General features: G+C 54.0%; 1 protein-coding gene across 5 annotated transcripts in view; it reads left to right on the top strand.

Moving 5' to 3' along the window:
* Window positions 1-12,733, top strand: part of PLCG1 (phospholipase C gamma 1) — a 43,547-nt gene extending 30,814 nt beyond the window's left edge. For 2 of the 5 annotated variants that reach the window (XM_069034235.1, XM_069034239.1), the window contains exons 15-32: window positions 650-751; window positions 984-1,171; window positions 1,478-1,678; window positions 2,068-2,187; window positions 2,481-2,661; window positions 2,942-3,019; window positions 3,463-3,566; window positions 3,820-3,916; window positions 4,031-4,103; window positions 4,343-4,500; window positions 5,018-5,114; window positions 5,533-5,757; window positions 6,577-6,725; window positions 8,516-8,630; window positions 8,824-8,985; window positions 9,490-9,578; window positions 10,223-10,410; window positions 10,768-12,733. In XM_069034235.1, coding sequence (XP_068890336.1) covers window positions 650-751; window positions 984-1,171; window positions 1,478-1,678; window positions 2,068-2,187; window positions 2,481-2,661; window positions 2,942-3,019; window positions 3,463-3,566; window positions 3,820-3,916; window positions 4,031-4,103; window positions 4,343-4,500; window positions 5,018-5,114; window positions 5,533-5,757; window positions 6,577-6,725; window positions 8,516-8,630; window positions 8,824-8,985; window positions 9,490-9,578; window positions 10,223-10,410; window positions 10,768-10,810 — 2,370 coding nt within the window. In that variant the 3' untranslated portion in view covers window positions 10,811-12,733. The remainder of the gene's footprint in view (window positions 1-649; window positions 752-983; window positions 1,172-1,477; window positions 1,679-2,067; window positions 2,188-2,480; window positions 2,662-2,941; window positions 3,020-3,462; window positions 3,567-3,819; window positions 3,917-4,030; window positions 4,104-4,342; window positions 4,501-5,017; window positions 5,115-5,532; window positions 5,758-6,576; window positions 6,726-8,515; window positions 8,631-8,823; window positions 8,986-9,489; window positions 9,579-10,222; window positions 10,411-10,767) is intronic. The other 3 variants (XM_069034237.1, XM_069034236.1, XM_069034238.1) reach the window with 3 other exon arrangements.
* The last annotated feature ends 2,248 nt before the right edge of the window (window positions 12,734-14,981 follow it).

The raw sequence follows: 14,981 nt of genomic DNA on the forward strand, positions 1-14,981 counted from the left end.
TGGGCCTTTGCTAGAGGCAGAAGGCTGAGCTAGAGGGAGCTCTGGGCCAAGGCACTGCAGCCTGTGATTTGTGCTGCAGGAATTTCAAAGGCTGCGCTTCCAGCCCTGCCTCCTGCCAAGCGCCTGCACGCCTGACACACCTAAGCACAAGTTTAGCTTTGTAAAGCACTGAGTGTTCAATTACTGTGTGCATTTACTCACACACAGCCCACCTTCAGCAGCTTTACTCTGCTGAGGGTCTGTCTGGCAAAGCCACATGCAAATGAAATGTTTTTTTTTAAAAAACATGCAATGATAAATCCACATTATTGTCTCTGATGTCTTCACCTCAGATTGCCCCTGTGCTGAGTCCCTGCAGACTGTTTTCTTTTTGCATTGATTTGCTCTTCATTTGGTCATCTCCTTTTTATATGTGTTGGGGTGTTTGCAGTGTGATCTGTCACATGCTGGGTTTTTTTGCTACTGATAAATCCATGCTTCAGATCTGGGGGATGTCTTGGAAGCTCCTGTGACTCACTGGAATCAGTGTTGGTGACTGTCCTTCACTAACCCCGCTTGTGCTGGTCAGGAAGAGATGATCCCATGGGTGGGTGGTGGGCAGTTTGGTGCTTCCCCGAGGGTCTCTTTGCCAGAGTTTGTTTCCTTGCAGGAGTGGAACCCACATTACTTTGTGCTGACCAGCAGCAAGATCTATTACTCTGGGGAGACAACCAATGACCAAGGAAATGAGGATGAGGAAGAGCAGAAGGAGGTGAGGGCTCCCCTGTGTGACTGTGAGTTGTTCCCTAAGGAAGAGACTTGACTGCCCAAGGGGCTGAGCGCTGCCATTGCCAGCTGACTTCAGGGGGAGATCCTGTGGAGGGAAGGATGGGAGCTGCTTCAGGAGCTCCCTGGTCCTGGCTGGAAGACCCCTGAGCAAAGCAGAGTCCAGCAGCACAAGCCTTCCCTCAGTAACCCACGACGATGGCTTTTCCCCCTGCCAGGTGAGCAACAGCACCGAGCTGCACTCCACGGAGAAGTGGTTCCACGGGAAGCTGGGAGCGGGACGTGACGGGCGGCACATCGCGGAGCGGCTGCTGACGGAATATTGCATCGAGACAGGGGCCCCCGACGGCTCCTTCCTCGTCAGAGAGAGCGAGACCTTCGTAGGAGACTACACCCTCTCCTTCTGGTGAGGGCCCCGGCCCCAGCCCCCTGCTCTGTGTCGCTCCAGGGGTTGTTTCCTCTTGACATTTCCTTCAGGGGTGGGGTCCTGTTCCCCAGTGGCCTGTGAGCAGTTTCTCCCCTATTTCTGTGCCCCAGCATCATGTCAGCTCTCTGTCCCAGTGCAGAAGGGTCAAGTCCCTTGGGGTCCTTATGCAGCCACCCTCCTGTGGGGCAAGAATGCCATGTCAGGCCGGAGCTGTGCCTGAGGCAGGTGCAAAATCTCCATGGACAACCTTGGCTTACCCCCTTCCCCTCTGTCCCTGTTGTGCAGGCGCAACGGGAAGGTGCAGCACTGCCGGATCCACTCGCGGCAGGACGCCGGCAGCCCCAAGTTCTTCCTGACGGACAACCTGGTGTTCGACAGCCTCTACGACCTCATCACCCACTACCAGGAGGTACCACTGAGGTGCAACGAGTTCGAGATGAGGCTCACGGAGCCAGTGCCACAGACCAATGCCCACGAGAGCAAAGAGTGAGTGCGTGTTTGTGTCCATTGGGCAGCTGGGACACTGTAGGAAGCTCTCCCAGATCTCTCCTCAGCCATTCCTCCCTTGCTGGGGCTTTCTGGTCCCCTCTTTTTCCCTGTGGAGCTCTGTCACAGCAGCCATGCTGGCCAGCCTCCTTGTTCATGGAGCTGAACATCGTGGAGGCTCAGTGCAAAGCACAGAGCTGCCGGGTTTGGTTGGGATGCCCTCGTCCATGCCATGCCTCACCAAAGGCCTCTGATCCTTCCTGCCCCATTGCAGTCCCCATCTTCCTCTGGATGATTCCAGGAGCCTTTTAGGGCCCTGTGCCGTGGCAGAGGTGTGGGATGGGCTGGGTGAGTGTGACCTGTGCACAGCGATGTGTCTCCCCTGACAGGTGGTACCACGCCAACCTGACGCGGGCCCAAGCCGAGCACATGCTGATGCGGGTGCCCCGCGATGGAGCCTTCCTGGTGCGCAAGAGGAGCGAGCCCAGCTCCTACGCCATCTCCTTCAGGTGTGTCCCTGGGACGAGGGTGGTGGGTGCTGGAGGTGGAGCTGGGATGCTGCGTTGTGTGAGAGAGCATGAGAGGTGCCGTCAGCCTGACGTGAGCCCTCCCAGAGCTCCTCTTGCTCTGGGGTGGTCCTGAATAAGTCCTTGAGATCCTGCTCTTCCTCCCATCTTCCAGTGGGAGATGGCTGTGCTCAGCCACCAGACCAGGGGCACCTTTTCCTTGGGTGTCTTTATTTTGGCAGAGACCTTCTCTTGCCAGGTGCCAAGTGGCTTCTCCCTGTCTTTCCTCCCTTCAGGGCAGAAGGGAAGATCAAGCACTGCCGGGTGCAGCAGGAGGGCCAGACTGTGCTGCTGGGCAACACTGAGTTCGACAGCCTGGTGGACTTGATCAGCTACCACGAGAAGCACCCGCTGTACCGCAAGATGAAGCTGCGCTACCCCATCAATGAGGAGACCCTGGAGAAGATCGGGACAGCGGTGAGTGCAGGAGCCACAGAATGATGGACAGGTCATTTTTGAGCTGGTGCCTTGAAGTGGTGGTGTGGGAGCTGTCTCTGTGCTTTGCAGCCCACACCTCTTGGGGCTTCCTGACACTTGAGTGGGGTTTGGTGTTGCCCCTCTGAGCCAGGCTTGGGCTGCTGTTTGCAGCATCGTCTTTGGTCTTGTGCCTTCCTGGGGCACTCTCCCACCTACCCCAAGGTAGGGGACCTGTTCTCCTGCAGTTATTGCTGTAACCACTGTCCCTTTGCTTCCACAGGAGCCGGACTATGGAGCCCTGTACGAGGGACGCCACCCCGGATTCTATGTGGAAGCCAACCCCATGCCCACTTTCAAGGTACACTCTCACTGTTTGGCACAAAACAACCGGCAGGGCTGGAAGGTTTGGCAAAGGTCTTTTTGTTTTCCAAGAGCTGTGTTAGTTTGCACACTCATTTCTAGACCATGGAGAGACAATGGAGGTTGAACATCCAGGCTGGGCTGGTTGTTGTTCTGAGCTCTCCACAGTGGCTCCTGGGACAGAGGAAAGTGCCTGTGTGGGGCCCTACTAGACTTGGGAGCTCTGCTTTGGCATAAAGCAGAGCTTTATGGGGGCCTTGATTTGCTCTGCAAGATGTCACTAGGGTCTGACAGCAGGGCTGGATGCTGCCTGCATGCACATGATGTGCCTCACAGCCCCTCAACAAACACATCTGTGGTGGGAGGTGATCTTTCATCCTATGGGCTCGTTGTCCATGTGTCCATCCCTGCCCAGCCTCATGGGAGCCCTCCTCATTGCAGTGTGCAGTCAAAGCCCTGTTTGACTACAAGGCGCAGAGGGAAGATGAGCTCACCTTCACCAAAAATGCCATCATCCAGAATGTGGAGAAACAGGAAGGAGGCTGGTGAGTTGGTCCTGAGCCTCCCTTTTCCCTAGGGAATATGGTCAAACCTTGCTGTCATCATCCACACAGAGGTGTGCCCACTCTAGGGGGGGGGGGGGTGTGTGTCTGGGGATTGCCTACGAGCTGCACAGTCCCAAAACCTCACAAACCCTGAAAGCAGATGATGGAAGAGCTGCCTGTTCCCCTCACCCTCACTCAGGATACTCTGGGGTCCTGTGGTGGGTGCTGACATTGCCCCTTCCCTCCCTTCCAGGTGGAGAGGAGATTATGGTGGCAAAAAGCAGCTGTGGTTCCCTTCTAACTATGTTGAGGAAATTACTAGTCCCAGTAGCCTGGAGCCAGAGCAGGAGGTGAGTATGGGCATGAGTGGGGCAAGGAGGGTTCGAGCCCCCGAGCTTGCCTGCTCTGCCCAGGGCCATGCCCAGCACCATGCCCAGCACCATCCTGCTGTGCTTCCTTCCCAGCAGCAGCTGGATGAGAACAGCCCCCTGGGAGACCTGCTGGGAGGCGTCCTGGACGTGCCCTCCTGCCAGATCGGTGAGTGCCAGGGAGGGAGCATTGCAAAGGCCCCTTGAGGCTTCTCAGCCCCTCAGGATACACTCTGCTTCCTCACCTATTGCTTCCTGGGCTCCATCTGTTGTCTCCAGTGGCCAGAAATGGGAATTTCCTATTGTAGAGTCACATGAGTCCTCTGTGTCTGTCTTCTCCCTTCCTCCCTGTGAAGGGCTTGGCACAGCACCTGCTGTGACCTTGCCCTCTGCTCCCTGTCCCCACAGCCATCCGCCCCGAGGGGAAGAACAATCGCCTCTTCGTCTTCTCCATCAGCATGTCCTCGGTGTCGCGCCTGTCCCTGGACGTGGCAGCCGACACCCACGAGGACCTGCTGGACTGGGTGAAGAAGATCCGGGAGGCAGCTCAGACAGCTGATGCCAGGGTGAGTCTGGGGAGCCCGTGGCAGGGGAGGAGGCATCTCCTGGCCAAGTCCTGGGTTTTCCAGGAGCTGAGGAGCAGGTGGAGGCTGGCGGGGGCGGTGAGGTGACAGCCTGTGATGGCTGGCAGAGCAGTCAGAGATGGTAAAGCCAGAGCAATCTTGGACAATGTGGCAAGGGGAGGTGGCCACATGGCTTGAGAGGTCCGGGCTGGATATCTGGGAGGATTGGACAACTGGGTGGGTGCTGCAGCCTCAGGAGGTGGGGCATCTCCATCTGTGGAGGGTGGCAAGGCCGCAGATGCCTTGTGCTGGTACCAGTGCCAGTCCTGCTCTGGGCAGGAGGTAGGACCTACCCAGGCCCTACCTGTGTGATGTCCCCCCATGCAGACCTGGCAGATCTGCTGGTGGTCCCCTCAGTGTGGGCAGGAGCCACACCAAGCAGTGAGGGTCAGTTTATGAGCTGGGTCATCCATCACCACTGCTCCTACCTGGCCTGACACCTCTCACCCTCTCTTGGCAGCTCTCTGAAGGGAAGATGATGGAGAGGAGAAAGAAGATTGCTCTGGAGCTTTCAGAACTGGTGGTCTATTGCCGACCTGTGCCCTTTGATGAAGAGAGTGAGCATCTGCTGGGCTGGTGGCCATCACAGGCAGTCACTTTAGCATTACAGACCCTGCTTTGGCTGGATCTTAGCAGAGGCCAGGTGTTCAAGGTGTCCAAATCACCAGCTTACCTTGGAGCTCTGGGTACCTCCAGAGAGTACAAGTTCCTTTCCCTATCCCTCTGTTGCTGGGGTCTGTCACCACCCGGAGCAGCTGCTGAGGGAGGGGGCTGGGGAGCATCGTGCCTGGTCACCAGGAGCTGTGTTGGTGCTCTCAGCCATTGGTGTTGGGCACCTGGCAAACACCCCCTGGGGCAGAGCAGGGTCTGCACAGCCCTGGTGGCTGCACCAGGGGTGAGAGGGTGGTGTTAGGGGTGGTTAAATGTCAGGAAAGGGAGTGTGCTCCTGGCTTACACAGTGCTGTCCCCTCCCAGAGATCGGCACAGAGAGGGCCTGCTACCGAGACATGTCCTCCTTTCCCGAGACCAAGGCAGAAAAGTATGTCAACAAGATCAAAGGCAAGAAGTTCCTGCAGTACAACCGCCTGCAGCTCTCCCGCATCTACCCCAAGGGCCAGCGCCTCGACTCCTCCAACTACGACCCCCTGCCCATGTGGATCTGTGGCAGCCAGCTGGTGGCACTCAACTTCCAGACCCCAGGTGAGGGCAGCAGGGAGGGTGCGGGCTCCTGGGGTGCCCTGTGCCATGTCCAAACACCCTGCTCCTGGCAAATGGGGGGCTGGGAGGGGCTCTGGGTCTGGGAAGGGTTGTGCAGGCAGTGAGACACGGGTAAATGTGCTCCAGAGGGCTGGCTTGAGCTAAGGAGCTGGACTGGGGCTGGGGATTGTGCCATGAGAGCAAGATGAAATGGAGAGGAGGCAGGGAGTTCCCCCAGGTCCCTGGTGACAAGCAGGGCAGGCAGGGAAGGTGCCAAAGGGGACGGTGCAGCCCCAGGCTGGGGACACCAGCTGGTTGCATGGTCTGAGTCCAGCTGGCTGCTCTTCTTGCCTTTCCCCAGCTTCCATTCCTGCTCCTGCCGTGCAGTCCAGCCTTCCTCTTTCCCTGGCCCTTGCCAAACCCTGCTGTGAGCCTGTTCAGCTCACCAGCACACCAGCAAACGACCTGCCTCTTTTTTCCTGCCGGCTTTTTCATTCCTTCTGTGAATTCAAGCATCTCACAGGGGGTTTGGCAAATGCTACAGTCAGCACAAGGAAAGCTGAAAAAAGCAGGAGGAAAAGAGGGAGGTGACCCATGGAGCACTGGGTAGTTGGGCAGATTGTGCATGAGAGTCACCTCATGGCCCCAGCACGTGCACAGGCTGCAGTGGGGCCACATTGCACAGGCACTGCCAAGGGGTGAGCCAGGTCCTCTTGCCAAGGGCTTCCTGTGAAGCATCAACGGTGGGGGGGTGATGATCCAGCTTGGGAAAAGTGCACAGGGTCTCCTTCATCTCCTGTATCTCCTGCCTGTGCTCTCCAGACAAGCCCATGCAGATGAACCAGGCCTTGTTCATGTCCAGTGGCCAGTGTGGGTACGTCCTGCAGCCGGCCAACATGAGGGACGACATCTTTGACCCCTTTGACAAGAGCACGTTGCGGGGCACAGAACCACTCTCCATCTCCATTGAGGTCAGTACCTCCTCCTGGTGTGGGGGAATGAATGCAGGGTCACACCCCAGTGGTTATACCAGATTTGGAGTGAGAAAATGGTTTTTCTGGGCTCCTGGCTCTGTCTGCAGCTGCTCCTCACCAACCCCCCTCAGCCCCTGTCCCGCAGCACAGACTGGGAGAGCCCTCGCTGAAGAGGGACACTCAGGGGTGCTGCCGAGGGGGCCTGGAGAGGAGCAGCAGGAGCATCCCCGGGTGCTCTCCCCGGGGACTCCTCCTGTCCAGGTCCCAGTGCCAGCAGGTGGCATCCACGAGCCACAGAGGTGGCATCCCTGTCCCCAGAGCCTGGCCAGGACTGCCGAGCGCATCCACAGGATAACACCACAAGAGCTGTGCCTTGTCCCCTCCTTGTCACTCACTTGCTCCAGGCTCGATGTTTCCATTTCCCCTTGCTCATGGCCCCTCCTGGGGAGATGCTCGAGGTCAGGGCAAACTTTTCAGGCCATTTCTGTGTTGTGCTGCTGGTGATGATAAGAGGAGGGGGGGCTGAGGGTGGGGGGTGCCAGAGGATGGGCTGTGGATGCTTGATGAATTATTTTTACTTCCCTGATGGTGGGACCAAGGCTGGATTGTTCCTGTGTCAGCTCTCAGAGCTGCACAGCAGAGGTTCTGCAGGGACATGGGATAGCTTGCCAGGCAACGCTCTTGGAGGGCTGTGCCAAACCACGTGGCTCTCATGTTTGGACTAGCAGGGTTCAGTAGCCTGTACAGCCATTCCTTGTGGTCTCAGAGCTGAGCTGTGGGTCAGCAGTTTCCTTTGCCAGTCTCCTCAGCTTGTGCAGACCTTGGGGAGGATGCAGTGGAGATCCTGCTCACAGATTTCCTCTGCAGCCGCCTCTGTTTTGGAGTGATCCCACGTAGAAAAGCCACAGCCCTTCTCCATGAGGACACCCCATCATGTAGCCTCTGCACCACTGACCGCATGTCCACGTAAAAATTTCCTGCCCCATCTGTTTTCCAAGCTCTTCCTGCACCCCAGGCTGCGGCTGACACCACCAAGTGTTAAGAGTCATTGTGCCATAGCCGGTCACTGTCGCCTTTAAGAGACAGGCTTAGCCTCCTGTTCTCTGGCAGAACTGCCTGCTGTCCCCACCAAAGCCAGCTTTCATGGATGGAGAAGCCATCTCGAGCCCAGCATGACTCAAAGCACATGATCCAGTGCTGGCAGCAGGTCCTTCCCCTGCAACAGCAGCGTGCCGACAGCACGGCGGAGCGACATATGGCCACGGGCAAGGAGGGAGTTGCGAGTGCTTTCTCCTGTGAGGAGGCAGGTTGTCATTGGAGCAGAGCACAGACTGTGCTGCAAACACGAGGCAGAGCAGTGGTGGAGCGCAGCTCCTTTTTCTCCTTGCACCAAGGCAGGAGGGCTGAGAAGTTTCGGCAGAGACGAGGGTGTCCAGTGTAGTGCTCCCGGCAGGGAACAGTGCTCGGCTGGGAGCCCAGCTCCAGCTTGGCAGGCTGGGGGAGGGACACTGTGGCTCAGGCCTGGCTGTGCCGGCAGCAGGCAGGAACCTGGGGCACTCCAGCTGCTTTTTTTATGGCTTGCAAGTCAAACTGGGGATCAGGAACACCACATCAGCTTCCAAGGGTGGGAGCTATTTCTCTCCAGTGCTGGCTGTCAGTGCCACTTCTCTCTCCAATTAGCAGGACCAGCGTGATTTATTTGGAAAGAAAATGTCTTGGTATGCAAACACATTTTTTTTCCCCCTTTGTTCCTGTCTCTTACCAAGTCTCTCCTGCTCTCTGCTCAGGTCCTGGGGGCCCGGCACCTTCCCAAAAATGGAAGGGGAATCGTTTGTCCTTTTGTGGAGGTGGAGGTGTCTGGTGCTGAGTATGACAATGCCAAGCAGAAAACAGAGATCGTGGGTGAGTGGGGGGTGAAGGGAAGGGAGAGGGATGCACCAGCACTCCTGATCCTGGTCTGAGCCGTGGGCTCTGCAGCAAAGCCTGGCCCGGAGCTGGGAGCTGCCCTTGTGCTGCCCCCAAGCACAGCATCAGCCATGGGGGCGGTGGGGGGACTCAGCAGGGCTGCCCACTGACAGCTATGTTTTGTGAGCAGCTGACAATGGCCTGAACCCTCTCTGGACCCCGAAGCAGTTCCACTTTCAGGTCAGCAACCCTGACTTTGCCTTCCTCCGCTTCGTGGTCTATGAGGAGGACATGTTCAGCGACGAGAACTTCCTGGCTCAGGCCACCTTCCTGGTGAAAGGCTTGAAGACAGGTAAAGCACTTGGGGCAGCAAGGAGGGGGTCATGGTGGTCTTCACCAGTTCACAGTTAGCCAGGGAGATGCTGAGTTTCATGGGAGAATGTCATTGGGCCCCAGGCTGGCTCAGTCCTTCCTGTCCCCATGACAGGTCACATCCTCAACCAGGTAAAGGAAGGCAGAGCCATTTGCTAACAGCCCTTGGGGCTGACTGCCACTTGAAAGAAACTGGGGGGTTTGGAGAATCATGGAATCATAGAATGGTGTGGATTAGAAGGGACCCAAAAGACCATCGTGTTTCAGCCCCACTGCCATGGGCAGGGACACCTTCCACTATCCCAGATTGCTCCAAGCCCCCTCCAACCTGGCCTTGGACAATTCCAGGGCTGGGGTAGCCACAGCATCTCTGGGCAGAGAGAAAAAGGGTCTTGCAGGAGAAGAACGCCCTTGAGTTCAGTGCCAGGGCACTGACACCTCACCTCCTGTGCAGCGAGTGACACCAGGGCTGTCTCTGCCGTAGGTTTCCGAGCTGTTCCCCTGAAGAACAACTACAGCGAGAACCTGGAGCTGGCTTCTCTGCTTGTCAAGATAGACATTTTCCCTTGCAAGGTGAGACTGGCTGCACACATGAGAAGGTGACCATGCTGCAGGGCTGAGGAGCAGAGCCAGCGAGCCCAGCCTGGCCCTGCCCACTCTCCTGCTCCAGTCGGGGCAGTAAGTCTCAGTGGTGCCTGGCCTGAGTGCCTGTGGATGGCTGAATTCCCAGTGCTGCTCCATAGTGATGCCCAGCAGGAGAGCAAGCACTGGGTTTGCCTCCTGCAGTAGTCAGGGTGTTTCAGGCAGGGTCCTGCCTGCTCTGTGTTTGACTTGTCTGGAAATCCCTTCAGTAAAAGCTGGAGGAGGTGGATTTGCTCTATCCCAGTGCCTGTCTGTGCTCCAGGGCCATTGCAGCTCAGGATCATGGAGCTGGCTGGCCTGGGGCTGTCCCTGTTGGCACAAGTGGAGGGCAAGGCTCCTTCTGAGACAGATGGTTCTTTTATTTCTTCATTTAAAATTACGCTGGTGGGAGGCAGCGATGGCTGTTAGAGCAGCTGCACATTGCAAACCCCGAGCCCCCATGAGCCCTGGACAGCCTGCAGGGCCGCCAGGACCCTGCACCACAACTGCCCTTACTACAGGATCTACTCTTTGAAATCACAAGCCCTTGACTACAACATTTTTACAACATTTTTTTTTTTTTTCCCTGATCCAAGCAGGAAAATGGTGAAATAAACCTCTTCAATGCTTCATCCCTACGGGAACGAGCAGGGGATGGCTCCAGCCAGCTGCTGGCAAGCAGAGCCAGAGAGGGGTCCTTTGAGTCACGGTACCAGCAGCCTTTTGATGATTTCCGTGTGTCCCCAGAGCAGCTCGCTGACCACTTCGAGAGCCGGGAGCGAAGGTGAGGCCAGTGCTCATTCAGGTCTTCCCAGCCACACGGTGCCCCCCTGCATTTAGTCTGGGGGGAGGCAGATGAATGCAGCCTCCCCACAACCCAGAGCAGAGCTGCAGCCTTGTTTGCAGCGTGGAAGCCCTAAACTTGAGCTGGAAGTTGTGCCAGTGCTTGTGGGAGTCACTGCTGTGGGAGTAGGGTGGGACAAGGAGCTGCCACCCCAGAGCTGGTGGCATCATCCCCAGTCACGGGGGATGTGGCTGAGCCCCCACTTTCTCCCAGTGGGCAACTTGAGACACCAGAGCACTGTCCTTGGTCATGCTGTGGTGAGGCTGAGCTGTGTCCCCTCTCTGTGCCCCCTTCCAGGGTACTGCGGAGGACCCGGGTCAACGGGGACAACCGGCTGTAGCCCGTCCCGGCGGGCGAAAGCACCTCCAGTGCTTGTGAATCTCACAGCACGCTGTGAACTGGTTTCTATGGAAACGGCACTGCTATGGCCTACTTTCAGGCAGCTTTTCCAGTTTCTCTGCTGAAGTGTGTTTAAGTGGAGAACTAAAAAAAAAAATAAATATTGGAAGTAAACCCCAGCCCTAACCAACCCCAAGCACCCACCAACCTTCACCACGAAGCCCTTAAGAAGCACGTCGGTGCAGACAGGCTGCCAGAGGTGAGGGACCAAACTGCCTATAATCACAAGAAGAGACCTAAAAATCCCCGTGCAGCCTCTGCGTCACTGCTGTGCCTGTAATCCAGAGATCCTGTGCAGCTGCCGGAGCATCCTGTGCTGTGCCCATTCCCAGCCATCTGGGCCAGGCGTGACTGCAGCGACCACGGCAGCACCTCCAGCTGTGCTGGTAGCACCAGATCTGACCTGTACAGCCACTGCCAAAGGGTCCAGTAGTGAAACTCTCCATGTACAGGGCCGTGCTAGCTTTAAACGACAATAAAAGTGTCAGTATTACGTGTGTGCTGGCTCAGGTGTCTGGTGGTCTGTGCCCTGCAGACCAGGGCAGAGCTGAGGTGCAGCAGTTCCTGAGAAGAGGTGGCACTGCTCCCTCCTTCCTCCTGGCTTTAGGAGGTTTGCAGCTATGGGGAGGAAGAATAACCAGGAGCTGCCCATGCTGTTCTGAGGCAGCCTGGGGACAGCACTCTGAGAGGAAAAAGCACCCCTAGGATGGAGGTGTCGAGGCTCAGGATGCTGCTGGGGCACTCACTCATGGCCTTACCCCAGGGAAAAGTTGTAGTGCTTTTAAAATAAATGAGGAGGTTGTGATGGAGCACTCCCAGCCCAGCAGCTGGAAGGCAGGCATAGCCATTCTCAGGCTTAAGGGCACCACTCTGGGCCCTCCCAAAACCCAGTGCAAGCACCAGTCAACTCACTTTTGTCTTTTACGCTCTTTATTTAGGAACAACCAAAAATGTCTGGTTTCATTTCAACAAACTGTACAAGCAAGCTCTTCCCCTTGCCCACCCTCACATTCCACATATACAAAAGGAAGGGAAACTTGCCATTCACTTCTCAGAAGTGGCATTGTTGCTACAGGGAGTTCTTGCCCTCAGAATAAGAGCAGGTAAAGTCCATAGCACATACAAGCTACCCTAGCCCTAATAATAGCTACAGCCCACAATCACAGGCGGCTTCTTTTTTCTCTTTAAAACCTTTACCAAAAGTAAAAACTATTTCCTGTTTCACACGATTGCCAAGGTGACCATTTAAAATTGTGGTCTTGAAAAAAAAAATCCGAAGTACCAACCCCCCTGGAGCCCCCCACACCTCCCCGGTACAAAGACAGCTTTAGCCAGCAGAGCCCTCGCCCTGCTCCCTCACTGCACGGCCACCCTTATGAAAGGTCCCGTTGCAGCTACAATTACATTTTCCTTTGGATAAATCCAAGCAAAAATTCCAGGTCATTCAGCACCAGCGTGATTTCTAAATAATAATAATTAAAAAAAAAAAAAAAAAAAAGAGACCCCGTTAGGCTGACTTTGTGGTCTGCTGAGAAACAAAGTGATCAACACGCTGTTCCCAAAGTCTCTCTTTTAGTGCAATGTTAGTATGTGCAAGGGGAATCACAGCCACGTACCCATAACACCACCACGAGCCAGATAGGGCAGAGAGAAAGTGCAATTTTAGCTAGAAATTTTCTATGCCATGGATTCCTAGCTCAACCTTCACTAGCACCAGTAAGCAAGAGTCTTCCTAACACCACCTTCCATCAGTACAGGGAAAAAGGGGCTTTAATTGTGCCATCAGAATATGCCAAACATCAGCCAACAGAGCACTTGGGCCATAACAACAAACCCCAAAATTAAAAAAAAAAAAAAATAAAAATTCACTGCTTACATAACAGAGCTCCCTTGCTCTGCATTAAAGTTTTGTGATGCCAATCCAACATTCCTGGCACAGACCACTGCCAGTAAAACATACAGCAGAAACTAAATTTCCCAATAAAAAGAACAGGGATAGCCTGCAAGTGGCTCATTCCCCTCCATGTGTTTTGTTGCCCAATTTCACCCTGCTCGTTTTGGGATCAGCCGAGAAATGACACCAGAGGTTTACAGGTGAGCTGAATCACATCAGGACCCTGACCGATTTGAAAAGAGCAAAGCCAAAATTATCTGGGCAACAGGGGGGAGAAGTTTGCAAGCATTTTAAATACTATCACCATGATAGGAATGTGCAGCATTACATTCACTTTGTAATTTGTGCCCAAGTGCTGAAAATCACCTTTTTCTTCTGATTCCCAGTGAGCCAGCTTCTGATCGGGTTGCTTCTGTTACATCTCTAAGAGAGGGGCTGCAGGGAAAACAATACAACACTTCTGCATGTGACCAAAATCTGTTGCTTTCCAATTACAAAAAATAAAATACCCAAAACCCTAAAAGCAAAACCAGCCTTCTACAGCTTCCTTCTCTTGAACTGTCAGGGACACGTAACAAAAATTAACCCAGCAGGTATCTTCCAGCTCCTGTGTGAGCATCCCCCAGCCAGGTTAAGGATTACAGCATTTCTCTGCCAGCAGCTCCTGCTTTTGCTGGTGGCTTCTCCTGGTGACCAACTCAGGGAGGGGACATGAAAACCACACTAAGTACCTGCAAGCACCTGTGCCCATCCTCCCACCACGCTGCAGCAGCACTCAGGTCTCAGGCAAGTGGAGATAGGAGCGTGTAGATCATGGTTTGTTTAGTGTTCTGCTAAAAAAAAAAAACAACAAAAAAGCCCAAAAAGAATAATTTCTAGGAAGCAAATTACAGAGCTGAAAAATAAGGAACCCAAATGAAACATGGAAAAATGTCTAGAAATCTCATGGCAGGGGCTGCTGACATCAATGAATAAATAAACTCAGTTCCTTGCACCAGGAGAACCAGCAGCCCTTTCCATGAGCAAGCCAGGGCCAGCACAAATCAGGGTTTCGGGTTATTAAGCAATTGGATTGTGCCCTTAATCTAAGCAGCCTCAGAGACATAAGTAACAAGATTCACATGGATTAAAATTGATGGTTTCTGCTGTGCCTGCCAAGCCCAAGCTCAGGCACAGGGGATGGAGGTGGAGAATTTAATTTCCCTTCCTTACTGATGCTGGCTACATCACCTCGATCTTACACCCCTTTCAAGTCAAGATAGTCATCTTTGATTAGATGATGATAAATATTCACACACTGTGAAGAATTGTGGTGACACTTCCTCTTAACACCACAAGAGCTGCTGTTGGGACTGTCAAGCCACCTCTCAGTTTTTCTTTTCAGTTTTGGATGCAAACACTTTTCCAATGTCCTGCACCAAAACCCAAGTCTGTTTGGAGATGGCACCTGTTTCTCCTCCTCAGCAGAGAAACAGAAGACCACAGAGCTTAAACCCTCAAAAATCTTCAGCTTATACTTTTATGGAGATTTCAAGTCAACTAAAAATGCAGATAACAAGGAATGTAGGAGTTAGAAAGGGAACTCAATCATTTTTTGATTTCTTTTTTGCCTCTAAATCTTACCCTCCCCACACAATGGCGTTTGCCAGCCCCGTCGCCATGTCCGAGGGGAGCCTGCATGGAACAACTTTTTAAAATTCCTCCGACCCAAAAGAAAGAAAACTCCTGCTGTGCTTGTATGAATGCATGGAGACAAAGCTCAAAAACCTCAGCAGCTTCCAACCCTCAAGGCTGGTTTTTCTGTGTACACCGGGAAATTCTCCCTCTAGCTCACAAGACTTCTTTTCAATTTTTCTGGAAAACTGGCTGAATACAATCCAAGTGCAAAATATTTCAGCTAGTGCATCAAAACATGGTTTGAAGGGACCAGTTCATACCATAGTCCTTAAGCATTCCTGTAGATGGAGCGGGGATCACTCTTCCAATCGGCCATAGGCCCTTAAGTGTACATCAAAAATCCCACAGAAAATCACCTTGAATGGGCAAACTACACTTCCAACATATTTATATAGCAAGTAGTTAGTAAAAGTGTACATTTTTAATGTACATCTTAATGCAATAAAGAATCAATGGCATATTTGAACTGTATATATGTGTAGTTAAATAAACCTGCATGTACATAGACACTACAGAGTAAATTGACCTACCTGTATTTGTT

This window comes from Aphelocoma coerulescens, chromosome 20 (genome assembly GCF_041296385.1).
Source record: "Aphelocoma coerulescens isolate FSJ_1873_10779 chromosome 20, UR_Acoe_1.0, whole genome shotgun sequence".
NCBI classification, from domain to species: Eukaryota; Metazoa; Chordata; class Aves; order Passeriformes; family Corvidae; genus Aphelocoma; species Aphelocoma coerulescens.